The sequence below is a fragment of the Peromyscus leucopus genome, chromosome 6, assembly GCF_004664715.2.
Source record: "Peromyscus leucopus breed LL Stock chromosome 6, UCI_PerLeu_2.1, whole genome shotgun sequence".
In the NCBI taxonomy this organism is placed as follows: domain Eukaryota; kingdom Metazoa; phylum Chordata; class Mammalia; order Rodentia; family Cricetidae; genus Peromyscus; species Peromyscus leucopus.
The window spans coordinates 74,227,994-74,255,574 of record NC_051068.1 but is presented as its reverse complement, the minus strand read 5'-3'; the positions used below and the strand labels follow the sequence as shown (position 1 = coordinate 74,255,574).

At 41.3% G+C, this 27,581-nt stretch overlaps 1 protein-coding gene across 1 annotated transcript in view; it reads right to left on the bottom strand.

Annotated features, from left to right (window-relative positions):
* Spag17 (sperm associated antigen 17) overlaps positions 1–27,581 on the bottom strand; it is a 244,861-nt gene that overhangs the window by 101,453 nt on the left and 115,827 nt on the right. The window contains 8 exon segments of the mRNA XM_037206932.1: positions 4,733–4,887; positions 8,315–8,428; positions 9,084–9,145; positions 17,052–17,249; positions 17,323–17,550; positions 20,813–20,963; positions 21,778–21,891; positions 21,979–22,116. Coding sequence (XP_037062827.1) covers positions 4,733–4,887; positions 8,315–8,428; positions 9,084–9,145; positions 17,052–17,249; positions 17,323–17,550; positions 20,813–20,963; positions 21,778–21,891; positions 21,979–22,116 — 1,160 coding nt within the window.

Sequence of the window (27,581 nt, the reverse complement as noted above, 5' to 3'; positions counted from 1 at the left end):
TAATGAAAATAAAAGCACACGGTGGACATGTGACATGAGGGGAAAGGTATCCTGACAGTCAGGAGCCAAGAAATGCCTCAAAGTCACACCACACAACAAGCCTTACATGAGAGATTTATTGGGTAAGACACAAGATAGTGGCTGCCTCTGCCCCAGAGAGAAGCAGCAGAGAACTAAGTAGGAGGCAGGCTTTATTTAGAGTTTCTTGGGGTGGGGGAGGTGCTTTCCAGGGTGGCCTGGGACTGGTGGGATTTTGTGGCCTGATCTTGGGCTTTTTTTCTTGTAGGGTGGAGCTTGGCCACCTGCATCTGGTGAGGCTGGACATGGCCATTACTGTAGTTTGGGGAACAAGATGGACATATGTGCACCTCAAAGGGCTTACACACAGATTAGATTCTTTGTAATAGCCCTAAAACTGTCAATGCTAATTCATACTAAAATCCCTTAAGAGTCAGAATCTTGGACTAAAAATCCAGGCTATTATTTGAAAGGATGCAACCATAAAACAAAATGGCATAGAAGAATGTCAGGGTAGCAGATGGGTAGAAGTTTAGAAGCTCTCATTTCTGGTGACTTTTGTGGATAGCTATTCTATGCCTGAGGTGCTGACCAAAGAGAATTCTTGCTACAGGGCAAAGTGCCCCTTCATTAGCTTAACGTAATTTCCCACTAATGTAGCCCTGTACAATATGGACATTTTATCCATATTGTTAACAGTTACAATCAACTAAGAATGATACATCTGAGAACACAGATTTAAAAATGAAGTTTTAAGGCTGGGCAGCAGTGGCACACACCTTTAATCCCCATACTTGGGAGGAATAGCCAGGTGTATCTCTGTGAGTTCAAGGCCAGCTTGGTCTACAGAGCAAGATCCAGGACAGGCACCAAAACTACATAGAAACTCTGTCTTGGAAAAAAAATAAAGTTCTATACACATACTCTGCTTGTAAGAAAAGAAAGAACACACAAATTCATTATTTTAAAGACAGATATTACTATATCCCTTTAAGAAATGATTATTTACTGTGAGCAGACTCTTTTTAAATCTATGGCTATATATACTAGTCATAAGGAAAATGTAAATTACCCAAATTTAATGATGAATTAGGAAGCCTGAATAGAGGATTTATTTAGAAAGAACTTAAAACTTACACAATTTCTATGCTCATCTTTTATGAATTTTAGGATTGTTTAATGTGTTTTATATAAAATAACATTTTATATACAAAATGACACCATACTTTTATATTTATTTGTTTAATTTTATGTGTGTGTGAGTATATGTATATACACAACATACCTGCAGGATCCCACAGAGGTCAGAAGAGGGTATTGGCTTCCCCGGAACTGGAGTCACGAATAGTTAAAAGCTACCATGTGGGTGCCAGGAACTGAACCTGCATCCCCTGCAAGAGCAACAAGTGCTCTGAACCTTAACCACTGTGCTCTCTCTCGAGCTCCAACACTATAATTTTGATAGGACTAAAATAAGTCTGTAACTCATTTTGGGTAGCAAAGATATTTTAACAATTAATTCTTCCAACCCAGGGCTACAGAATATCCTTTTTACTCATCTGGGTTTAATAGTTTCAGTGTATAGATATTTCACTCCTTACTTATATTTATTTTAATCTTATTGGTGTTATTAAAAGGGTTTGCTTTCTTATATTCTTTCCTAGATGCTCTTTGTCAATGTATCAAAACACAACTAACTTCTATGTGCTTTGTATCTTAAAATGTTTCTAAATTCATTAGCAGCTCTAACAGCAGGTGTGTGTGTGTGTGTGTGTGTGTGTGTGTGTGTGTGTGTGTGTGTATGTGTGCGCACGTGTGTGGTCTTTAAGGTTTTCTATTCATAAGATTATGTCATCTAGCCGGGCAGTGGTGGCACACATCTTTAATCCCAGCACTCAGCAGAGGCAGGCAAATCTCTGTGAGTTTGAGGCCAGCCTGGGCTACAGATTGAGTTCCAGGAAAGGTGCAAAGCTACACAGAGAAACCCTGTCTCGAAAAAAAACAAAACAAAAAACAAAAAAACCAACCAACCAACCAACAAACAAACAAAAACCAAAAACAAAGATTATGTCATCTATGAACAGAATAAATTGTTTTTTCCTTGTCTGATTTGGGTGTCCTCTGTTTCTTTCCTTTGCCAGTTTGTTCTGGGTAGCACTTCCAGCATTAGTTCAAAGAGTGTGAAATTGTTCATCACTTAAAAGTTTTTTGTTTAATGAATATATTATCTAATAAAGGTATAAACACCTCTTATGTCTTCAATTGCCATTTTCATGGCGTACACGTTTCTGTCCCTTCACATTAGGTCTGTAAATGTAAAGTGGGCTGTTTATAGCAATATGTAGTGATTTTATCACTATCCATCCCCTCCATGCCTCTTGAATGGATAACTGATCCCTTTATATTTAGTACTGATATGAAAGGGTTAACTATTGTTATTTTATGCATTTTTTTTCAGAAGTTCTTCATTCATTTCTGTTGCCATGAGTTTGTGAACTCTTCTGCTTTGCTAACTGCTTACCTTTTTTTTGTGTTTTCTGTTATTTTTAGGTTTTGCTTTCTGGTTAATACAAAGCTCACTCAAAATATCCTCCATGTGCAACAAAGTATTTTAAGTTGACAAAAGCCTTACCTTGGTCACATATTAAATTTTTCTTTTTCATTATCCACATTTATATTACTGATGTCACTACATACTTCTATAGAGTTTAACCATTAATTAGTTTTTGTAAGGATAGTTGTTATTATTAATGAATTTGTCTTTTAACTTTGAGTCAAGGTCTTGCTAGGTAGACCAGGCTTCCCAGGAACTCAAGACAATCCTTCTGACTCAACCTCTCAAGAACTGGGGTTACAGGCATAAGCCACCATGCCCAACTTTTAAAATCTAATTTAAAAGTAATAAAAATAAAATAGAAGATCTTCAGGGTCTAGTGACTATGACAGACTTTGGATCAGTACTTAAACATCTCTACAGGTGTAGCTGATTTATTTTCAAGTTGTACCAACCATCAAAAAAATGTATATCTCAATCTTATACAACTCTTTCAAAACATAAAAAGTGGAAATAAACAGGAAACTATCCCCAGTTACCTTATGAGAATTCTATAACTTGTATATCAAAGTAAAATAAGAACATTAAAAGGGAAAACAGCTGAATCTTGTTCACTTCAAAGCTACAGATTTCCTAGGAAGTCCATTACCAAAGAGACACAGTGCACAGAGTTCTGCATAGATATGAGAATCCCTTTAACACTAAAACAGCTGCTGGCAAAATTCAGCAGTTTCACCGATTAAAGGAAAAATATGAGTATTTGCCATGTCATAGGAAAGTAGTAACATTTTTAACCTGATAAAGGATAATTACAAAAATTAAAATATTTCCTTTATCCCATGTAGCAATATGAGAATGCTCTCTCATAGTTAACCTGGAGGGAATGGTCTCAGAGTTACACTGGAAGGGATGTTCTCTCAGAGTCACACTGGAGGGAATGGTCTCAGAGTTACACTGGAGGGAATGGTCTCAGAGTCACACTGGAGGGAATGGTCTCAGAGTTACACTGGAGGGAATGGTCTCAGAGTTACACTGGAGGGAATGCTCTCATAGTTAACCTGGAGGGAATGGTCTCAGAGTTACACTGGAGGGAATGGTCTCATAGTTACACTGGAGGGAATGGTCCCAGAGTTACACTGGAGGGAATGGTCTCAGAGTTACACTGGAGGGAATGCTCTCAGAGTTACACTGGAGGGAATGGTCTCAGAGTTACACTGGAGGGAATGGTCTCAGAGTTACACTGGAGGGAATGGTCTCAGAGTTACACTGGAGGGAATGGTCTCAGAGTTACACTGGAGGAAATGGTCTCAGAGTTACACTGGAGGGAATGCTCTCAGAGTTACACTGGAGGGAATGCTCTCAGAGTTACCCTGAAGGTCTAGTAATCAAGTAATGCCAAGAAAGAAAGACATGAAACATAAATATAGGCAATGAAAAACAAGGAACAATACAGATTAATACTTCAAATACACCTACTACACACCTGAATTCAATCATCTTATAACCTTCAGATGAAAGTGTTTATGGCAGTCTGTTCCCCCAGTTGTCCCTCAGGTCCATTTCTTTTCTCTTTGTTTTCCTTAGGATTATATCTTTGTTATACATACAGTAAGTACTGAGTGCACATTAAATGGCATTGAGATAACAAGATGTCCTGGCTATTAGTAAGGAGAGAGAGCCACATTCTATGGGAACAAACAAATGAAAAGTCGAAACAAACAAACAAAAAAACTACTGAGAATGAAAAAGAACCAGTGACTCTTAGATCTCCATTTTCTGGGAACTTGCCTGCTTCATGTGCTAGTATCTATTGCTCTACCCTTGAATCTTTTCCAGACCAATTAGAGTTAACAAAAAATCAAATTTTTGAAGTTACTACTTTAGTGTCTCAGAGCCCATCTTGCTACAGTTGAAATGAATAGAAAATGCTTTAATAGCATCTCCATTCGGTTCCATGAGGGCAAGAGTGATGCTCACTCTTGATGGTAAAGTGTCAATACCTCGCACAGTGCATAGCACATAGTACATATTGATCTGAGGAGCTAAATTGAATCTATAGCACTACATATATGCTTTCATTGAGTTGAACCACAAAGGCCGGAGTCAAAACCTAAGAGGCTAACTCAGCCACTGTTTAACTAATGAAATTATCTAAGTCACCTGAATCCGACGTTAGAGTGAAGAGCAATATTCCAGTATTCACAGTGCAGACGCTGCATATTCATTGGATTATGAAACACCAGAAGTAAAGAATTGTCCTGTGTGTGGTAATAAGAATCAACACAGCGATATTGCTGATGGGCTTCCTGAAGAACCTGAAGATAAAATAATTGTATTGTTCAGTTATCTTATCCCCAGAAGAGCCTACTGCTAGAGCAACATGTCTGTCCCCTACTTCCTGCCACTCATTTCTATGTCGTTGGCCAACTTTCCTGTGGATTCATTCCTAATTACCAAAAAATAAGATCATAAAATATAGTGCATTTTATGAGCCTTTCAATAACTCATGTAGAAAAACAAATAGTAGCTTCCAAGGGTGGAGATACTTGCTAAGTGTTCTCCACAAGTGTTAGTAGATAGCAATCAGTCAGTTATCCCCCACTCCCTACTTTTGGTTGTTTTGAGACAGATTTCTATGTGTAGCCCAGGCTGTCCTGAAACTTACTCTGTAGACCAGGGTGGCCTTGAACTCAGAGATCCCCCTGCCTCTGCCTCCCGAGTGCTGGGATTAAAGGCTTGTGCCACCACCACCCGTCTAATAAGTCAGTTCTTTATCTAATAGGGTTCTTTGCCTCCATATAGATCACTTCATTTTTAGCATCATTAAATATTGCAGGCAAAGTAAGCATCATAAACTAGGCTGTGCATGACCTCCAAGTTCACAACCCGACACCCCATCTTCTAGTGTGATAATATTTGGAGGTCTATGGGAATGTTATGAAAGTGCAGTTCCCGAGATAGGATTTGGGTCCTTATGATCTGAGACACTGGAGCTTTCTTGCCTCTTTCTCTGCCATGGATAACTCATCATGTGCAAGCCAGGAAGCGAGCCCTCATCAGGAACCAAGCACGCTTGGAGTTTGTTCTCCTACCTCCCAAGCTTTGAGATGACATGCTTGCGTTATTTAAGCTACCTAGCCTGAAGTATTTTTTTATGACAGCCTGAGCAGACGAAGGTAATAGCGATCATTTTTTTCCTGTTTCTAAACACCAGGTCTCATTTGCCAGTATGATAAGGGACTTTCCAAGAACAAGGTTTGTAGGTTCTGGTGCCAGAGTTCAGGCCAGCTACCTTCCAGCTCTGACTTTTCTCTTCCTCATGGTGTGCCCTCTGTGTATAACTATGTTACAGTGAACTGAGGTGAGTGGTCTTTCTGACAGGTGCCAATACAATTTGCCTTCCTCCTCTGCCTTGTTTTAAAATATAACACCCTCAGCCTGCACTGCAATGACAGCCACTAGCAGAGGGCACCAAGGCATAGCTGCTTGGTCTTTCTTCCTTCTCAATGACAGTCAACTGTAGGAAATTGCCCACAGGAACAGGAAGTGAATAGCAGTGGGTGTTTGTTTGTGTTTTCAATACCAATCTGCTGTAGGCAGTGTGTGTGCTCTGCCATGAGGATGACCTCAGGGAACTGCTAGCATGTCAGGAAAGGGTTGTTACAGTTTTGCCTTCATTTCTATACTGGTAATAGACTCAAAATAATCCATTTATTCCCCAGTCTAGTCCCCTGTATGAGTGTCTTGATGGAGTGCCATGTAAACACTTCTGTTTTCTGAGGCACTACCCATTTCTCACCTACTGTTCTTGAAAGGCAAATACAATGAGACAATAAACCCAGGAAACAAGTGTTTGCTTATAGTGAACATGCGCCCCTCCTCCTGTTGGATTAGGGAGCTCTGCCATCCTTGCTGGCTGTTGGGTAAGATCACCAGAGCCGTGACTGACTCTCAGTCAACATTTGAAAAGTGTTCATATTACCTTTCCTTTTTATGAATTGGTGTTTGCCTTCTACATGTTGACATTGTTGATCTCATGTAGTTCATGATGACTGAGTGTGGGGATGCTGCTGTGACTCAGTGTGGAGTGTTTGTTTAACATAAGCAAGGGGGTTGATCACCAGCAACACAACCAAACAACCAACCAACCAACCAACCAACCAACCACTACCACCACCACCACCACCACCACCACCGCAAAACCAATCGGCAAAAAAACGGGACTAAGTGCCAGCACTGTTCCAGGAACACACAAATGAACTTGATGGACAAAACTTTCTTCTGCAGTTGGATTAAGGTTACTACAGGTCACTTGGAGTTCTCATCAAGTGGATGAAATACTCGAATTATAGGGAAGACCAGAGTGAGAATCAAAGCAGTCTGATACTTAGAAGGACGTTTTAATAGGATGTGAGTACTGTGGTCAATTAAAACTGACATAGTTAGACCTCACCTTGTACCTTGTACAGGTACCCTTGTAACCTTGTAGAAGTGGGCAACCTTCTACCAGGCTATTGCCTGTGCCCTGCGGCAGCAGAAAAGAGGGTGGTAGCCCACAGAATGTGGGTCAAGGGGTTTAAGAACAGAGGACCCTAGCCACTAGGGAAGGAGGAGCGCACTGGAGAGAAACCAGAAATTATGTAAATGTCTAAATCGCAAACACAAGTCACAAATGTGGGCTGCATATGTAATTCTAAATTTTATGGTTGCTACATTTTAAAAGCTGAGGCAGGTAAAAATCAATGGCAAGGATATATTTTGTTTCACTCAGTATATGAAATGTTATCATTTCAACATGTAGTAGATATAAAAATTATGAACGAGATATATCATTATTTCATGCCAAGTCTTTGAAACCCGGTGTGTTTGGCCCGTACAGCTACACGCAGAGCGCCGTGTGCCTGTCTTCTTTCCTGCTGAATTACTCTCTTTTCTGTGGAGGACCATTTTTCTTTACCATCGATGGGGTTGGGAAATTGCTATTCCTTTCAGAACATGGCTCTGTGGATTCTTCTGGCTTAAAAAATACGTGGGATGTAAATCTGATCAAAATGAGACTCAAATTAGAAAGACAAATCATACAGAGTACAGGTTTTATACAATTTAAAACCAGCATGTGTTTTCTTACTATTTTCCATAGCAGTTAAAAGCATGTTTTGGGATGGGGGAACAAATTTTCTTTCTTAGTTCTTTTTTTTTTCCTCTTTCTCAATTAGCGACAGACTTTTGGTCACGGTGCCTCAATTTCTACGATTTAACAGTTTCTGTGTCATAGGCATATTCCGAGGAATACACTTATACACAGCAGCTATGGCCCAGCACCCAGCACTTAGCACAGCAACTGTCAGCCATCACAGCTACCATTCACCTGCTCATCCAAACAGAAAACACCATGGAACATAATGAAGTCTAAATAGAATGGAAAGGCACTATGGGGCTGGGGGATAATGGTGTTGCTTCCTGGTAAAGCCCAGCTTTTTTTTTTTTTTTTTCTAGCAAACACTCAAAACAATCTTCATGGAAACAGCCTCTCTTTGAAAGTGTACTTTCAAACGTTTGGAGCATTTCCTGGGAGTTCATGGCTCAGTGCAGGAACAAACTCATTTTATAGCCGAAGTCAATGGGAATAGTGAGTTGAGCTCGATCTGAGAGAGTGACCCAGAAGTGAACTGTTCATGGTTATAGCCCAGCTCTCCAGACCTATCCACACGCGTCTCCTGGAGAATCACAGCCCATAAATACCTGAAGCAGGACTTTGGGCTGAAAATGTTCAGTAAAGCTCCAGTCAGTTAAACTGCGCTGCTGTGTTTTCTTTATGTCCTCCAGATTAGCTTCCACCACCATCTTCTTGGGTTTCTTTAAAAAAACAAAACAAAACAAAACAAAAGCTGGAACACAATTTCAGCTCTAATTTGTGAGCGTCCAAATGGAGCCCTGTTAGACTCTGTGGACTCACCCCCATGCGCCCCATTTAATTGTGGGAATCTGCATATGTATAGATCCATATGGCAACATTTTAGGAGGGCTGCTGCCAGAGAGAAGTACGCCTTTGACTCTTTTTTTTTTTTTTCAAATGTGCAACATAACCTAAATATTTTTATTGTTAGGTTATACTCTTCGGAGTCCTGTTAGCAATTATAGGCAGGTTTTCTGAACTCACTTCAAGACAGAGTTAGTTCTACATGGGCTGTATGGTCAGCAGGTGTTTGTGAGGTTGCCAAGCCACACTGTCTAGAGAGGGGCAGGGAGCGGGGAAGTTCTACTTAAGTTAGTGAGGCCAGTGAAGTTAACCCCTTTCTCTCCAGATGGAGGGGTATGGGATGTCTAAACAACCCCTTTCCCCCAGCATCAGCAGCATTTTCCTTTTAAGAATCTCTCTCTCTCTCTCTCTCTCTCTCTCTCTCTCTCTCTCTCTCTCTCTCTCTCTCTCTCTCTCATTTCTCAGTTTGGTCAGGGGTTTTCTCAGATCATCCCACTTGTCATCTACACTTCTAGGGAAAGAATTCCTTACCTTTTCAAGAGAACCATCCTTTGCGGCTGCTTCCTCTTTGATCTCCGTGTCCATGGTCTGCTCTGTAAATCAAAGACACCAACATCCAGTTGTGTTTGGGCTTTGTTCTTGCCTGTGGTCGGTGCTGTGCCTTTTTGTTGCCCGTATGATCTATGTCTCTGTGCTGAAAAGGTAATTCCTGAGAGGCTTGTTTCGTGCCTCCAAAGAGGTGTTTGTGTCAATAATTCTAAGTCAATGCCTACCTAGAATTTATCCTTAACTCTTTGAAAAGAACCCGGCTTCTTATATGATATGCACTAAATCATAACGGCCATTCTCTCAGGCTGTATATTGCTCGCTTCTTGCAATGCACCTTTGCCTTCAAACTGTAAGTATACTACTGGCTAGACTAAATCACTGGTTCACTACTTTCATTCACTTACTCTGGCGACCATTAGAAAGCCTTTGCAGGTTTTTGTGAGCCTTGCCTGGGAGAAGACGGACCGGGGCAAGGGCAGGTGTTGCGGATGGGAGAACTAACAATGAATTCACCTATTAGAGAGGGATAGCATCCTACCATTCTGTTGAGATCTTCTGTCCATTCATGATTGACTTATTACTTAATGAGCACGTGCACATTGACAGATGGAGTTTAACAGACTTTAGTTAAGCGGGCAGTTGGACTCCAGTGCACCACGACATGGATCAACATGAGTGAGGCACATAGCTCTCCCACAAACAAGAGTAAACTTATGTGATGATAAGGCCTGTGATAACACTGTTGGCGAGGAAGCAGTGGCCATCTGAATGGAGGAGAAAGGAACAGATCCATGCTGGTGATTGGCACATCAGGAAGAGCATCAGGATAAAAGAGACACAACGGAGAATGCTGATGAAGTCCCTACTGTAATTGCCCTCCCAGATGAAACAAATGGAGTGTGCTTGAGAAGGTTAAGTGTTACAGGAATATGTTTTGGTGTTGCTGAATGGCTGAGCCAGGCCGGCTTCTTACCAGCCTGAGAATGATTGCAAATCACAGGCCACAAAGCTGTGTATAAATTGCTGCAGCCTCACTCTCCCAACACATCGCCCCACTCCCTCCTTGTTCTTCCCACTTCCGGTGGGCTGGCCAGTTGGCTGTGGGTGTGTGGGCAGTCAGTCCTACACTTGGATTTCCCTCCATCTGCCACAGTTTACTCTAAGCTATTTGTCTATTTCACACTCTGGTCGCCTTCTCGGGAGCCTCTGCCTCTTACAATGCTTCATTTTAAATCATGGCATTGATTGGTGGGGGATCCTGTTTGTTCCTGGTCTGCCCCTCTGCTTTGGATCTCAGTTGCTGAAGAACAAGAACATGCCCTCGGTGCATCCTAAGCACCCAGCACCTGGTTGGGATTCAGTGATGTGTTTTTCTTTTGATTGGATGGGGTGAATCTATATCACATATTGAACTTCATTGAAATGATGGTAGAGTCATAAAGAAAATAGAAATGTGGAAGGACATCTATATGAAAGGTTAATTTGAGTGTGAGCATAAGATTTTCTGTAAGATGAATTGCTAAACAGTCTTATTAATAAAAAACCCGGAGCCATATATTGGGGTGAAAACTGAGAGATCAGAGGAAGAGAACAAGCCAAGCCACAAGTTCTTACTGCTAGGAAATCCTCAGCCCAAGAGAGAGCTACTTCCTGTATACTCACTCCTATATGCCTTTCTGTGCCCTGCCATCTTACTTCCTTTCTCCGCCCAGCTTCATCACTTCCTATTTCTGCCCAGCTCTATCACATCCTGTTTGTCTGTATAGACCTCCAGACCTCTATGATTAACTAGTGCTGGGATTAAAGGCGTGTGCCACCACGTCTGGCTCTGTTCCCAGTGTGGCCTTGAACTCACAGAGATCTGGATGAATCTCTGCCTCCCAAATGCTAGGATTAAAGGTGTGTGCTACCACTGCCTGACCTCTATGCTTAATGTACTGGCTGGCTTTTTCATCTGATCCCCAGAGAAACTTTATTGGGGTGCACAAATAAAATATCACTACAATTTACCTTTTCATTTTGTTGCAAAGAGGCCCATATATGGGATTCTGGGGTGGGAAGAGGGAAGGTAGAGATAACTACCAAGGACAAGCTAATGTTCCTCTCTCTCAGGGGCACAGTTACTTCCATCTTTGGCCCTGGTTCCCTCTTGTCCCAGGTTGTTTCAGGTGACAGAATGAATGCTCCATTTGGATTTGGAGCAAGATGCTAAAGGCAATTCAGTTCAGCATGTGTATAAACATATCCGCTGAAGACAAAACTCAGGCCAACTATAATTCTACATAGACCATGATGTCCCCTGTGTCTTTGATGCAATTGATATGAAATCTGTAGAATAAAAATCCTTCTATCCTGTGGCCTGCCAGGTTTCCGGGAGATCTGATACTCCCTTCTGTGTCTAAAGATCCAGGAACAAAACCAACTCTTTAGAAAGTATGTTCAAAACTTATGTACCAATGATTTTTTTTCAAAGGAGAGAGCATTCTAATACTAAGCCGAACTCTTTATTTAACAGTAGAATAAAAGCCATTTTTCCTCTCTGTCTGATTCCTGATTTCAACCACATAATCCTTTGACAGTGTGATTCAGTAGTTTTTGACACATCTGGAAATGGACGCTTTCCCTTCCCTTTGAAAAACAGCTTTCCTAATCTGTTTTACTTTAGAGATAACAAGATCCCTCTGCAAAGCAGTTACTTTATTAAAAAAACACCCAACAAGCATAAAGGGCACATCTAAACCTACAGCCTCATGGTTATCAACTCTCAGGTTTTTCATAAATATCCAATGGGCCCTGTCAAGTTCAAAACAGTCTCAGATGGAAACCCAGGGTTTTGTTAGGAAAAGCACAAATATCCAGTCCTTCATGTCCAGAAACAGGCATATCAATGCATGTGATGCCAAAACGGTTGTGCAGGGAAACATAGGATGATTTCTGCTTTGTGTAAATGGAATTAAAGTGGCTGCTTTTGAAGTAGGAACCAGAGTTGGGGGAAGGTGGAAGCTCAAACAACTTCCTCTTACAGGAACAGTCATGGAGACACACGGCGAGCTGCCTCCTCTGCTCAGATCCAGTGGCTCCTGAGTGTAGGTCTGCATTCACCACGGAGGAGCTCTTAGGCCTGGGGACCAGCCCTCAAAATTGCTGGGGCCCCAGAACCTGCTGTCTACAACAGCATTTCAGCCTGAGGATTGGGAGCCTTAGAGTTACCTACTCTCTACTGGGCTCCATAGTAGCATATGAGTGGTTTGACCACCAGGTGGCGAAAGGTGCCTGAGGAAAGAAAGCTGTACACCAGCTGCCATCAGAAAAAGTGAAACAAACACCTCTCTGTATTCCGTCTCTCCCGGTTGATTCTGGTTCCATGTTAACACAAAGTGACCTCTATCATATGTATGTGTCCATGATGTTAGATGCCCTAACAACCAGGGTTACCAGGGTTAACTAATTCTGGCTCTCTCTCTCTCTTCTCTCTCTCTCTCTCTCTCTCTCTCTCTCTCTCTCTCTCTCTCTCTCTCTCTCTCAGATCTACTCTTGGGAAGGAAGAAACACAAGGCAACAAAACCAGGATAAGGGATAAGAACTAACATAACAAAGAAATTCTGAATATGGCCAAGCTCTTAGGCAGCATCGTGAGGAGTGTTTAGGGCTAGGAAGCCTTGTTCTGAGGTGAGGTAGAGAGCACTGCTGTCCCGTTCCTATGTCTCCATGGATGAACTAGCTGTTGAAACCTCTCTGCTCTGACCTCCTTATTTGTTGAACTGAAGTAATAGCGTCTTGCTCATTGGTTTAGGGTCTCTATAAAGCAGGAATTTACAGAAGACCCATGCCATGGCTTGGGCTACAGCACCAACGTCTCTGTCTTCTCCCTTACATATCTACCCTGCTGACAGCTAGCAGGATGCCTTTCAAAAGTCTCCTCACTTCTGACCTTTCCTTCTCCCCTCATCCAGATAAGAGCGATGTCAGGATGACCATAGTCAACACCAATTGAACTCCTATGGCTTGGGGGGGGGGGCTTACACTCATCTTCAACATATCCTTTACTATTATGAACCGCAACACAGAGGGAAAAGAGCCCATAGCATGCCTGCTTTGTACAACAATTATAAAGAACAGTCCCAGGGCCTCCTTCTTGTGAGCATCTCTAACAACCACAGCCTCATTTGAAACTCTGACTGGACTTTGTGTGTGTGTAGGGGATTGTTTAGATTTCTACATATTGTTACCAACAGTGACACTTGGTATTTTTTTCTCCCTCTTCAAGCCATACTTTTATCTTACTTTCTTCTCTTGATGAGTTGGCTAGGACAGAAAACAGGGCCCCTGGTACACACCTGGCCAATCTCGGAGGAAAAGGGCTCACATTTTCATTGTGGTGTACACTGTTTATTGCCATAGAAACCACTTTCATAAAATGGAGGAAGTGTCCTGCAACTGCCAGTTTGCTAAGGATTTTTCCATTGGTTACCATAGAAACTCAAATGCCGTTCATACTTATAATCTATAAACTGATCTGTGTTTTTCACCAATGTCAATCAATAAACCCTACTGGTTTTTTTTTTTTTTTTTTTTACAATTACGTATTTTCCTTCTGATTCTCTTACAATGTAATTTTGTTGGGAGATACTATTATCGTTTGGTGTCTGCTTGGTAGACTTTCTCATATTTCATCTCAAAATTTTATAACCATGCCCATGAATATATCTGTGCTTATGAGCTTGCTTGTCTTCTGACAATCTTGGTGAATGTAACGTTTATGCTAACTTTACAAAATGACCAAGGGAGGATATTGTACCTTCTATTTTCTGGAATAATTTTTGTTGCGATTACAATGATCGATTTTCTGAGTGTTTGGTATCATTTGCCAGTGACATACCAGCTCCAGGCTGGGTATGCCCTACTGAGTGTGATTTTCAAACAATTAAATCAATTGCTTACAAGACTATTTAGGTTTCCTATTGTTTGATCTTTTTTTTTTTTTTTAAATTATCAACTTCCAGTAATTTGCCCATTTCATTCTCAAATTTAGTAGACTAAAACTGTTTACCTTCTCTTTCTGTTTTGTGGCAGTGGGGATTGAACCTGGGGTCTTGCAGATGCCAGGCAAGGACTCTACGACAGACTTTATCCCCTGGACTCTTTTCATTTTTAATGTTGGGACAGGGTCTCCCGGAGAACCTACAGTGACCTTGAACCCAGTCTGTAGCCCAGATGGTCCTTGGACCTGTGATCTTCTCACCCCAGGCTCTAGTAGATGTGGTTCCAGTCAGCTCCTCCAGGCTCAGCTCTCTCTATCTTTTTAATCTGTACAGGATCTGAGTGAAGTCTGTTTCTTTGTCCCTGACAGGACTTTTATTTCTGAGAAGGTATTACTCTTGATAGGGTTATTTGTGCCTTCTCATCTGCTTTTGTAACTAGCCTTATAAAACATTTGGTAATTTAACTTGCCTTTTTCAGATAGCCAGATTTTGTGATTTTGTTCTTCTATTCCACTGATTTACTTCCGTGCCATTGTTTTCCTCTGCTACTTCATTTGGGCTTTTTTCTTTTTTTCTTTTCCCTCATCACTATGGTTAGGTCTCAGGAAGCACATATGTCCAGAAATGAGCTCAACCTGGACTATGGAAGGATTTCTGGTGGTTAGATAAAAGCCAGCATCCCTCAGGAACTTGGGAAGCAGGTGCTAGCCTGTCTGCTATAAGGAGTAATTTCTCTGACCCCTTGCAGAAGGGATATGTGGCTCTCCATTGACATGTGCCTGTGGTGCTTATCAAAGTCCCCGCTGGCCTCCAGTCTCCTCCAGTCCCTATTTCCAAGTAGCAGTTATATATTTCAAAGCCCCCACACTCCTCCTCTACCCTAAACTCCCAGGCCATCTCCAGCTCAGGGCTTCCTTCTTCCCAGCTCTCATTGTCTTTATAACCTCTATGATTTTTCATGCTCTGCTTCCCTAGCCCAGGCCATGTCCAGTCTACTTCTTTCTCTCTTTGCTCTGGACTGTTCCAGATGTCTCTGGTTATTCTCTCTCATCTCCCGAGCTCTGTTTGTCTCTCTCTCTCTCTCCCCTTTTCTCCATCCCTCTGTGTGGTGATATTTTGTTCATGCTCTAACAAATAAAGCTTGCCTGGAGATCAGAGTACAGAGCTAGCCACTAGTTAGCCACAGAGGCCAGGCAGTGGTGGCACACACTTTTAATCCTAGCTCTTGGGATCTCATGCCTTTGGTCCCAGCACTAGGGAGGAGAAAACAGGAAGTGATATGGCTAGGCAGAGAGAGGAATATAAGGTGGGTGGAGCCTGGAGCTCACCCCTTTCAGGCTGAGGAGTTATGAATTAAGAGGTGGCTGTGGCTTGCTCCTTTGTCTATCTGATCTTTCAGCATTTACCCTGATATCTGGCTCCTGGTTTTTGTTATTAAGACTAATTGGTGCCGGGCGATGGTGGCGCACGCCTTTAATCCCAGCACTCGGGAGGCAGAGCCAGGCAGATCTCTGTGAGTTCAAGGCCAGCCTGGGCTACCAAGTGAGTTCCAGGAAAAGGCGCAAAGCTACACAGGGAAACCCTGTCTCGAAAAACAAAACAAAACAAAACAAAACAAAAAAAAAAAAAAAAAAAAAAAACAAGACTAATTGGTATTTGTGCTACGCCTCCCTCCTTGTCTGCTTTCTGTTTGTCTCTTATCCATAATACCCTTCCACCCCCTATCATGGAGCAGCCACTTTGGTGTTTTCTTAAACACCAAAACTTAACTTTAACTAGGTAACTTTCAGGATCTTTCTGGAATGTGCTAATTCAAAGCTGTCAGTGTGTCAGCATAATCTTCTTCAGCTGTGTCATATACATTTTTATGCTCAGTGTTTTTTTTAAATTATTACTCAGTTTACAATAGTTCCTAACTCCTAGTTCCTTTTTATGCCCAGTGTTTTTTATTATTTCTCAGTTCGAAATAGTTCCTGATTCCTACTGTAAGGTTTTCTTTCACCTAGATGTGATATGTAAGTGTATTTCCTAGTTTTCAGTCATATGGTACCTCCTTTTTGCAATTAATGTCCACTATGTCACTGTATTATGAGACTATATTCTGTGTAATTTTAGTCCTGTGAAAATTTGCTACAATTGGTTTCACAGCCCAGGATAAAGTTAATATTTCATAAATAAACATACTTGCTACCTCCAAGAAGCTATGGTGTTATGGAGGTCTTACTGGTCATGTGAATGATTACAGAAAGTAGCAAGACATACTAACAAGACATAAAGGAAGTATAGCTCAACTATGACATCTCTTGGCTATAGCACATAATATGGGGGAAAGGGACAAGGTGCAAAGAGACTTTAGGATAAGGATGTGATGCTAGAAACATGTGAAGGAGACCACACTCCCTTCATCAGGTAGTAGGTAGATGTTGAGAATGATATGCAGGGATATAGAGGAGCTGTGTTTCAGGTAGACAGTCACAGGACAGCTGTTTCTAAGGCACATGCAGATTCAACCCTGTGTACTTGGTACCTCCTAACACTACCATTTACAGGGCTGTACCTAAGGATAAAATTAAAGTAAACCTGAGCTAAAATAAGAGCAGTAAGAAGGTACACCCACTGAGTACTGGCTTCGTGCCAAGCTCTATCTATACTTGGCATTTGTTAGGTCATTACAAGTAATTTTAAAGTAATTATACCATGCAACCATGAAGTACTAATGGTGAAAGTTTTAATGATGTTCACTGTACTGAGCTGCTTATGGGAAGAGTGAACCGAGATGCTTTGAAAAACAGAGTTGGGAAGGAAGCGCCAAGAAACCACACTCAGTACATTTACTTAACCAATTAACTTAGATATTGAATCTTTTTTCAGATGAAGTAAAGAAGCATTTACATTTAAATGATCCCTTTTGAACTTCGCTCTCTTTTTGTGTCTAAGCATAACAGAGTCTACATACACTTTCACTTACCCAAGGACTCTGGTTGGGGCCACATGGACCCAATGGTCTCCTTCTCTGATAGCTGTCTCATGGTGTCAGAAATAGAAGGCTTCACACTGTTGGCAGCAGGCTGATCGGTATCCGGGGAATTTCTGTATCTCTCAGCTTCTTGCTCAGCCTTTGACAAATTCTGGTCTACAAAGAGTGTCCTGTCTTTGTTCTCGGTGACTAGTCAGGATGAAGAACATCTATTAGACACAGTACCGGAATGGCTGCCCCTCACCCTTTCCATGCAGCTTACCTGTCACTGGCTTGGCCTTCTGGGTGCTCATCCTGTGCATCCACCTCTGCCTTATCTGCTTAGCAAACCTGGCAGGGTTGTCCCACGGAATGTTGAAATTCTCAATGTCTGTCTGACTGACCACCTCGGCGGGCTTGAGCTGTCCTGCCTCGTCCACCTCTGAGAGCTTCAGGCTCTCAAAAGTAAACACCTTGAAGGCTCGTTCTACTTCATTCCAGCTCAGCACTTCTGCAAGAGAGCAGGCCCCCTGCCTTGAGGAAGTCTCTTATTAGTACATGATACAGGGCTGATCCAAGGGCAGCTGAGGAGTGCCAATGGTTCATGCCATGATGGGTGCTGACCTCACTTAAAATACAGACTTCAAAATTCTTCAGCAAATATTAAAGGGTCCGAGTACTAAGAAAATCACAGTTAAGATGTAACAAATCCAAGGGATACAGCCAAACAACTTCATGGCTTGATCAGTGTTTGGTACCCATGTTCACTTGATTGAACTTTCCATGGTACTGTATTGATTCAAATACCATATATTTAAGATTTTATTTTGGCACAGATGGCTTTTGAAACCTGTCATTTGTGTTTATGACACTTAGAAGATTTCTCTGTAAATTCAGGTTCAGAAAAAGCCTCCTTTGAGAACTGTTACTTTCCATATTTGTGCTTCAAAGTTTATCAGAGCTTGGTTGTCCCTATTCCACTGCATCCAGCACACAGTCACTAAGGAGCTATTGAGCAAAGGAGGCACGTGACCTGATGGACAACCTCTGAAAGGTGTTCTGGCTGTTGTATGGATAAAAGACTCCTAGTGAAAACACATAAGGTGGTTGGGATGCCATTGAAAGAGCCCGGGGTGCTGTGGTGGACCAGCCTGGGGTGGCACTGGGCCATGGCGGATGTGGGATGTAAGTGAAAAGGAAGCAGGGTGACTGCAGGGTTCAGTCTGTATCAGAGTCCCAAGAGTAGTCTGAGATGAGCTGGGATTCTTGATGTGCTTGTGTGCATGTTGTGCGCGCACACAGTGTGACTACGGTGCTGGCTGTGTGCATGTGTGTGTGCAAGTCTTTTGATGTGCTGTTGAATCTGGTTTGCAAGTATTTCTTTGATGAGTTTAATATCTACATTCATTAGAAATACTGATTTATAACTTCCCTTTCTTTAAAAAAAAACTATGAGAATGTCATACATGCATGCAATATATTTTGATCATGTTCACCCCCAGCACTCCTCTCTTCAACTTCTCCCTTCATCCCCTGGCATCCTCCTCCCTCATGTAATGGCCCCTCCCTCCTACTCCCCTTCCTCTCATGAGAGAGGTTAGCTTGGATCTGCTCACTCTTCAGTGGCATGCTGACAAGGGGCTGTCTCTTCATCCCTCTACCCCTAGGACTAGGGTCAGTTATGGCTCAGAGAAGGCACACGAGCTTTATATGATGTTTGCCTTCCCTTTAGCTTAGTAAGGAGAGGTCCCTAGTGAGAGCATCCAAGGGCCAGAATTTCAATCACAGATCTACACTATTATTACAACCCTAGAACAAATAGTTTAGCTTGCCAGGATTTCAGATTTCTTATCTGGAAATACATTTGGACTAGGTAAATTCTGAAGTTCATTTCAGTTAGGAGATTTTATGGTTCTACAATATATCTTTCTTCATATTTCAGTTTCTGTAGCTGGCAGTGTAGCTCAGTGGTAGGGAAATTGCCTATCAGGTACCAAGTCCTAGATTCAATCATCAGTACTGAAAAAAAAAAAAGAAAGAAATTTAATTTTTGGCTATAAATACTGCTTTCAGAAGTCCATCTCAGGATGACATTGGACAGGGATTTTTAATTACTCCTCATCACACCATTTTTCTTTCCTTTCCACCCTCCTGTGCAGGGATGATTCAAGGAAGTGCTCACAATCCACCAAGTGGATACCACAGTCAAATTCAGGTGACCCATATTTTCTGTGTCTTCTCTTTGACCCGCAAAGAATTGTGGAGCGACTCAAGGTAAAGAGATAGAAGAAAGCAATCTACCACCTATCAGTCCTCAGTGAAGAATGGGCAAGAGGCATGGCTATTGTGAAAAAAAAAAAAAAAAACCTGCTTTGTAAAGAGGGGTGAGGAGCATCCTGGAAAGCGCCCGAAAGGAACTGGGAGGCAAAGACATGCAGAGAGTTTAACACGGAACTTGAATATGGGACACCGACAAGAGTGGCATGTATTTAAATCTACCTCTCATGGTCTCTTCTGTTCTCTTTGACCCTCACTATGTTGCAACCTAGGGAAGAGCCCCAGGCTAACCACTTTGACTGAATTAACAGATGATGACGGTCCAGACTTCAACATCCTCTGTCACATGAAGAGTGGAAACAGAGCTGCCCACTTAGGCAGTGGATGGCGAGAGGCAGAGTTCTTCCTCTTTGTTTCTCATGATGAGGTGCAGTTACAAGGTTCCTGGGGAACTTCCTAATCTGCTACCCAGAATCATTTGGTGGTTGTATTTTACACTGGAATATAATGCATTTTATTATCAGCACAGATAGACTGATTGACAAGTACAAATGTGTCCAATGTATTGATTCAGGCTGGATAGAAGAAGGATATTTCTTGGTGGTGGTGGTGCACACCTGCAGAGGTAGGCAGATTTCTGTGAGTTCAAGGCCAGCTTGGTCTACAGATCAAGTTCCAGGACAGCTGGGGCTACATAAAGAAACCCTGTCTTGAAACAAACAAACACACACACACAAAACAACAACAACAACAAAAATAAAACAAAAAACCCCCAAAAAACTAAAAACCAAAACCAAAAACAGAAGAGGAGGAGGAGGAGGAGGAGGAGGAGGAGGAGGAGAAGGAGGAGGAGGAGGAAAGCTTCAAGTTTCCATTGAGCATAATTCTAGAATTCTAAAATGACTTATGCTGCTTGAAACTAGAATATGAGACTCCAGACTGACAGTGCTCAGTTGGGGCAAAGTCGTCTGCTCAGACTTTCTGTTCCCGTTCCTCAGGGAATGCCACTGTGCTGTGTGGTTTGTGTGGTTTTCTACAATCATAAAGGGGTTCATTCTGTGATGAGGCCTTTTTATTTTTCATTTTTTCTTTTCTGGGGAAGGGACTATGGTAACTTGGGATGGAAGGTTTTTGTTCATCTTTATATTTTTATAGATATATGAGCCATTCCTCCTCATAAGTAGGATGGATTACATCACCCTTAAATGATGCCAGTAGGGATGTGGGATACAGGGACTCAGGGAAGTGTTGTGGTTAAGGAAATATAGTGGAAAAAAAAACCCAGTACTTCAAATTGCAGAACGCTACACATCAGAGCTGCCACATGGCTGGTGATAGCTCTGTTCAAGGCAAGAGAGTTGTAACTTGTCAAACCTCAGTCTCTGGAAGGCCTTTCAATGATCAAATTGTTTTGGTTTTTTTTTTTGGGGGGGGGTACAATTTAAAGGGGACACGTGACTATTAGTTAAGTTGAATATATAAAGCAATGAACTCACCATTTGTACAGAAATGCATAAGCTCGTGGATGGTGGCGAGTCTCCTAGTGCTGTTCCATGGAGGGGGTAGAGGGAACTGAAGGAATTCCCACAGTGGCAGCCTGGACTGCATCTCCTGCTCAATTTGAACTGGGTCAAAATTCTTCTGGTCCTTACCAGAAAAGAGAGAGAGAGAGAGCACAACATGTCAGAAGACATTAAAGAGAGCTGTCAAATGTCTTATGTATACGGAGAAGGCTAAACATGACACCTCCATTCTCATTATCTGGAAACAGGGGAGATCAGGGGTAATTGAGGATGACAAATGCAGTATTTGGGATAAGGTCAAAAAAGCTAGTTTTCACTTTTCCAGAAGTTTCTGGAACACAGAAACAACTGAGCCTTCATACTTGGTGATAAGCTGCCGAAATTTCTCATGCATTATCTACCCCATCTGAAATCCTCTGATGGCCTCCGCTAGTATTTTATAGCAGCAGCTATTTAAAGCAAATGCCCGTGATGTTTTTCAAGATTCATTTTTATTTACGTGTATGTGTGTATGTCTGTGTGTAGATGCCACTGGAGGCCAGAAGAGATTCCCCTGGAGCTGGAGTTACACACAGTTCTGAGCTGCCTGACATGGCTTTTAGGGACTGAACCTGGGTCAGCTGCACCAGCAGTGAGTAATCTTAACTGCTCAAGCACTTCTTCAGCACCTGACCATAAACTTTTAATGAGAATCTAATAGTGGTGATAATCAAGTCAGTGGTTAACTCGAACTCTGTGATTAGGCAAGTGTTCTTTGCTGACTTACTTCTCCCCTATCAGCCCCTGTTTTCTGAGCCCCCATGTCAGCAGGTATCTATTCTATACCAGTTCATTAGCATTGGTTGACGAGATCGTCCACCACCAAGATCCCCAGAACTAATGAACCATAAACACACCTCTTCTCATCAGCTATGGGAGGGAGGTGGCCTAATTATTACCTTCAGTGCATACTTCTTGTGGGCGTGGGCATCGTGGTAGTTCAGTAGGAGAGGGCCTTTGGGGGCGGCTTTGCTTTCGCTTTCTCCTTCACTTAGGAAGATCTCTTGGAGATTCTATTTAAATTAAAATAATATCAATGTAGTGAGATAATGCATACTGGTTTTCAAAGTGCAAAAACTTGGATTCACTCATGTTCTGACCTTCTTTTCCTTCTCAGATAGGGAGAGCGAAGGCAGGATGGACACGATGTGAGCTGCAATTCTGTAGTCTAACCCATCTGCTCTGGGGGGTGGCTCCACTAAACTCGGGGGGATGAGGTCTTCCTCAGTTGCTATGACCTATTGAGGAAAACAGCTGGGGGTGAGTGGGTTAACCGTCAGTTCTTTGCTGATGCATTCCCATTACTCTTAAAGAGGAGGAGGCAGGTCCACTGAAATACCGGTGCCCATGGCAACAATGTGTCCCTGATGACAAAAATAAAAGAGAAAATGCTTGCAATCCCTGCATTAGATATCATTTTAATACCTGCATTAAAATAGCTAATACCAGCTAGAAGTAGAAAGCAGTAAACTTGACCACAGTAAAAATTACGATACAGATTTTTTTTAAAGTACTCATTCTTTCTCATAAGGCCCTGAAAATAGTGCTCACAAAACTTTGGATTCAGCATATACTTAAGCATATGTTTACTACCTGCCGGGTACTGTGTGGTATCTGTACACATAGTAACTCCCATGAGCCTCGCTGCTACTACCTGGCATATATATCATTTTCCATTTGATAGAGAATAAAACAAAGGTGAGTGACTTAATTGTTTAATCCAACTCTACATGTTTTAAATTGAGAAATAGGAAGTTCAGGCCAAGTCATTATTCATTTTGCTTGTTTGTTTTTTGTTTTGTTTTCAAATATAGAGAAATGTAGACTAATGAGATAAGTAATAGATAATAGTTACTTTAATGTGGGCAAAGCAAGGTCTAGAAGGGTTAAATGCTCTGTTCAATTTTGCTTGGGTAACAAGTAAAAGAAGTTGAAATACAACTAAATACCTAATATAGACATCTAATAAACAGTCTTCCTTTTTGCTTTTAAATATTAACATCATTGTTATAATTTCATACTCTTCTACATGGTTGATCAGCTTTGGCAGTAGTGACATTCTGGATTAGTTATTTGGATTTTTGGGGGGAGTGCTGCCCTGCACACTAGAGTATTTAATGGCATCCTTTCCATTGTTGTGAACCCATCTCCTCTACTCACTGCAAAGTGTCTTCAGAGGAGTCAAATAACTCCCTGTTGAGAATCACTGCTCTCACAGAAAAGAGTCCCAGGTTCTTTACCTTTGATAAATACCCAGTCTTTCAAAACACTCACTACTGTTGCTATTTCTTATCTTCCAGTTATCTCATAGATTCATTGACATGGTAAAGGAAAAATTCAAACTGCTCTACGTCTGAAAAGCTGAACTCTTACATCTAGTCCTGTAAAATGGCATCCGTTACTTCAATGTTTGGTTTTCTCACCCCTTCAATTCTCAGGTCTTTATTCATCCCACACATATCTACCAGGAGCCTGTCAGTCAGGGGGCAAAGTGGGGCTCCTCAGCCATCCTTCTGGTTAACTGGAACTTAGTAGGTACTTATGGAATAGTCACTGTTTTGAGTTCATGTGAATAAAATAGGAGAATCTGGTAAATAAAGTCATGAGAATGCAACATTTAGAGGTTTTAGAGACTCAAGCTTTTTTCGAATACATTGACATAATAAAACCTTCTAAGGTAAAGGAAATTGTTAATGTTAACTGTCTAGAAAATGGAGTCAGTACACATTTAAAAAAATACTGAAAGAGACTTTAAAGGAAACCTTGTATAGGCATGGAGAGATGACTCAGTGGTTAAGATCCTGGCCTTCCAGAGGACCTGAGTTCTGTTCCCAGCACTGAGGTCTGGTGGCTCACAATTGCCTGGAGCACCTGCAGCAGGGGATCTGCTATCCTCCTCTGACCCCTGTGGGCACACACCTACCCAGTGGTGAACACATACGCATAATTAAAAATAAAGTCTTTTAAAAGAAGGAATGTTTATGTCATGTGTGGCCATGTATGTGCCAGGGAGAGAACCTCTGTGACCCAAGGACAAGAATAAGCCATTGTGAAATGAATTAGAGAACTTACACATTACAAATGTGCTTGCTAAAACACAACTTCAATAGCAGACTAGACTCCAGGAAACAGAGGAACAGCAGGGAGTTAAGCTAGAAATCCTCACTCAAGAAAATAGAAAGAGGCTGCCAGTGGTGGCACATGTCTTTAATCCTGGCACTTTGAGGCCAGCCTGATCTACAGAGTAAGATCCAGGACAGTCACCAAAACTACATAGAGAAACCCTGCCTCGAAATAAACCAAAAAAAAAAAAAAAAAAAAAAAAAAAAAAAAAAGAAATTTTGAAGACATGGAAAATCCTGAAGTAACATCCTTCCAAACAGCACTTGAAAATATAAGAGATTTCCTGAGGATCTTCTCAGTGAGTTAGCAGCTCAGTGTCTTAGTTAGGGTTACTATTTGTGCTATGAAATACCAAGACCAAAGAAATTTGGGGAGGAAAGGGTTTATTCAGCTTATGCTTCCACATCACAGTTCATCATCAAAGGGAAGCCAGGGCAGGAACTCAAACAGGGCAGGACCTGGAGGCAGGAGTGGATGCAGAAGCTATGGAGAGGTGTTGCTAACTGGCTTGTTCATCAGGATTTGCTCAGTCTGTTTTGTTACAGACCTCAGGACGGCAACCAAGGGATGGCACTACCCACAATGGACTGGGCATTCCCCATCAATCACTAATTAAGAAAATGTCATAAGCCCACTCCATAGATTCTGTTCCCCAAATCCATTCCACCACCAACCCCCCTCCCCCATGCCAGCCCTGAAGCCAGGCTCTGTCCCCAACCCCTGGATATTCCTGCTGCTCAGGTTTAGGCCACACCAGTCAGAAGAACAATGACCCACCCTCACTCCCCACCCTCCCCGCTGCACCAAAGGCCAAGCTAACCTCCAGAAAGCCAGCTCCCAACTTGGACAGAAACTCCCTACTAGATCAGAGGTCACACTGGCCATCAGAAATCCAAGCTACAAAGAATAGAAGACTAAAGAGGAAACATACCAAGGAACACAACACACATCCAAGACAAACTCAGAAATCAAGACCTAGATAGACCTAATCATCCTAAACCCCGATGCCTAAATGCCAGAGTAAAAACATAATCAACAGCAGCCAGGGCAATTTGGCACCACCAGAGCCCAGCTATCCTATGACAGCAAGTCCTGAGTATTCCAAAGCAGCTGAAGCACAGGAAAGTGACCTCAAAATAACTTTATGAAGATGATAGGGGCCCTTAAAGAAGAAATGAAAAACTCCCTTAAGGAAACTGAGGAAAAGACAACCAAAAAATTGGAGGAAATCAATAAATCCCTTAAAGAATGCCAATAAAAACAAACAGGTGAAAGAAACTATTTAAGACTTGAAAATCAAAATAGAAGCAATAAAGAAAACATAAACTGAGGGAATTCTGGAAATGGAAAATCTGGGAAAGCAAACAGGAACTACATATGAAGAGAGACTCTGTGTTGAAGATGTAATAGAAGAAATAGATTCATTGGTCAAAGAAAATGTTTAATCTAAAAAACTCCTAACAAAAAATATCCAGGAAACCTGGGACATTGTGAAAAGACCAAAACCTAAGAATAATAGGAATAGAAGGAGAAGAATCCCAGCTCAAAAACCCAGAAGGTCTATTTAAAAAAAATCATAGAAGAAAAATTTCCTATTCTAAAGAAGAATATCCCTATAAAGGTACAAGAAGCTTACAGAACACCAAATAGAATGAATCAGAAAAGGAAGTCCCTGTGCCACATAATATTCAAAATATTAAACATACAGAAAAAAGAAAGAATATTAAAAGCTACAAGTAGCATACACAAGGCAGACAGACCTATTAGAATTACACCCGACTTCTCAACAGTGATTCTAAAAGCCAGAAGGGCCTGGATTTAGTAATGTTTCTTTTACAAATGTGGGTGCCCTTGCATTTAGGGCACAAATGTTCAGAATTGAGATGTCATCCTGGTGGATTTTTTCTTTAACTAATATAAAATGTCCTTCTCCATGAGACCACAGATGCCATCCCAGACTACTACACCCAGCAAAAGTTTCAATCACCATAGATGGGAGAAAAAAAAAGATATTTCATGACAACGTCAAATTTAAATAATATCTATCCACAAATCCAGCCCTACAGAAGGTACTAGTAGGGAAACTCTAATCTGAGGAGGGTAACTACACCCAAGAAAACAGAGGCAAAAGATAATCTCACACTAACAAAATTCAAAGAAGGAAAACACACACACACACACACACACACACACACACACACACACACACACACACACAAAACCACCACCACTACCAACAACAAAATAACAGGAATTAACAATCATTGGTAATTAATATCTCTTAGTATCAATGAACCCAATTTCCCAATAAAAAGACACAGGCTAACAGGGTGGATATGAAAACAGGATTCATCCTTCTGCTGCATACAAAAAAATGCACCTCAACTTCAGAGATAGACATTAGCTCAGAATAAAGGGTTGGTAAAAGATTTTCCAATCAAATGGACCTAAGAAGAAAGCTGGAATAGCTATCCTAATATCTAACAAAATAAACTTCAAACTAAAATTAATCAAAAAAGATGGTGAAGGACATTTTATATTTGTTAAAGAAAAAATCCACCAGGATGACATCTCAATTTTGAACATCTCTGCCCCAAATGCAAGGGCACCCGTGTTTGTAAAGAAACATTACTAAAGTTTAAATCACACATGGAACCCCACACATAATAGTGGGAGACTCCAACAGCCCACTCTCACACCAATGGACAGGTCGTCCAGACAGAAACAAAACAGAGAAATAATGGAACTAACAGACATTATGACTCAAATGGACCTAACAGATATCTACAGAACATTTCACACAAACACAAAAGAATATGCCTTCTTCTCAGCACTTCTTGGAATGTTCTCCAAAATTGACCACATAGTCATAATCCAAGTCTCAATAGACACAAGAAAATTAAAATAACCTCCAGTATCTTATCAGACCACCATGAATTAAAGCTGGATTTCAGTAACAATAGAAACAACAGAAAACCTACAAACTCATGAATCTGAAACACTCTACTGAATTATCACTGATTCAAGGAAGAAATAAAGAAATTAAAGACTTCCTAGAATTCAATGAAAATGAAAGTACAACGTATACCCAAACTTATGAGACACAATGAAAGTGGTGCTAAGAGGAAAACTCACAGCACTAAATGCCTTCATAAAAAGAAATTATTGAGATCTCACACTAGTGACTTAACAGCACACCTTGAAAGCTCTAGAACAAAAAAGAAGCAGATATACCCAAGAGGACTAGAAGGAAGGAAATAAACTCAGAGCTGAAATCAGTAAAATAGAAACAAAGAGAACAATTGAAAGAATCAACAAAACAAAGGATTGGGTCTTTGAGAAAAATCAACAAACCCCTATCCAAACTAACTAAAAGGCAGAGAGAGAATATCCAAATTAACAAAATCAGAAAAGAAAAGGGGGACATAACAACAGACACCAAGGAAAGCCTAAGAATCATTAGGTCATACTTCAAAAAATCTGTACTCCACAAAACTGGAAAATCTAAAAGAAATGGATAATTTTCTTGATAGATACCACTTACCAAAATTAAATAAAGATCAGATAAACAATTTAAATA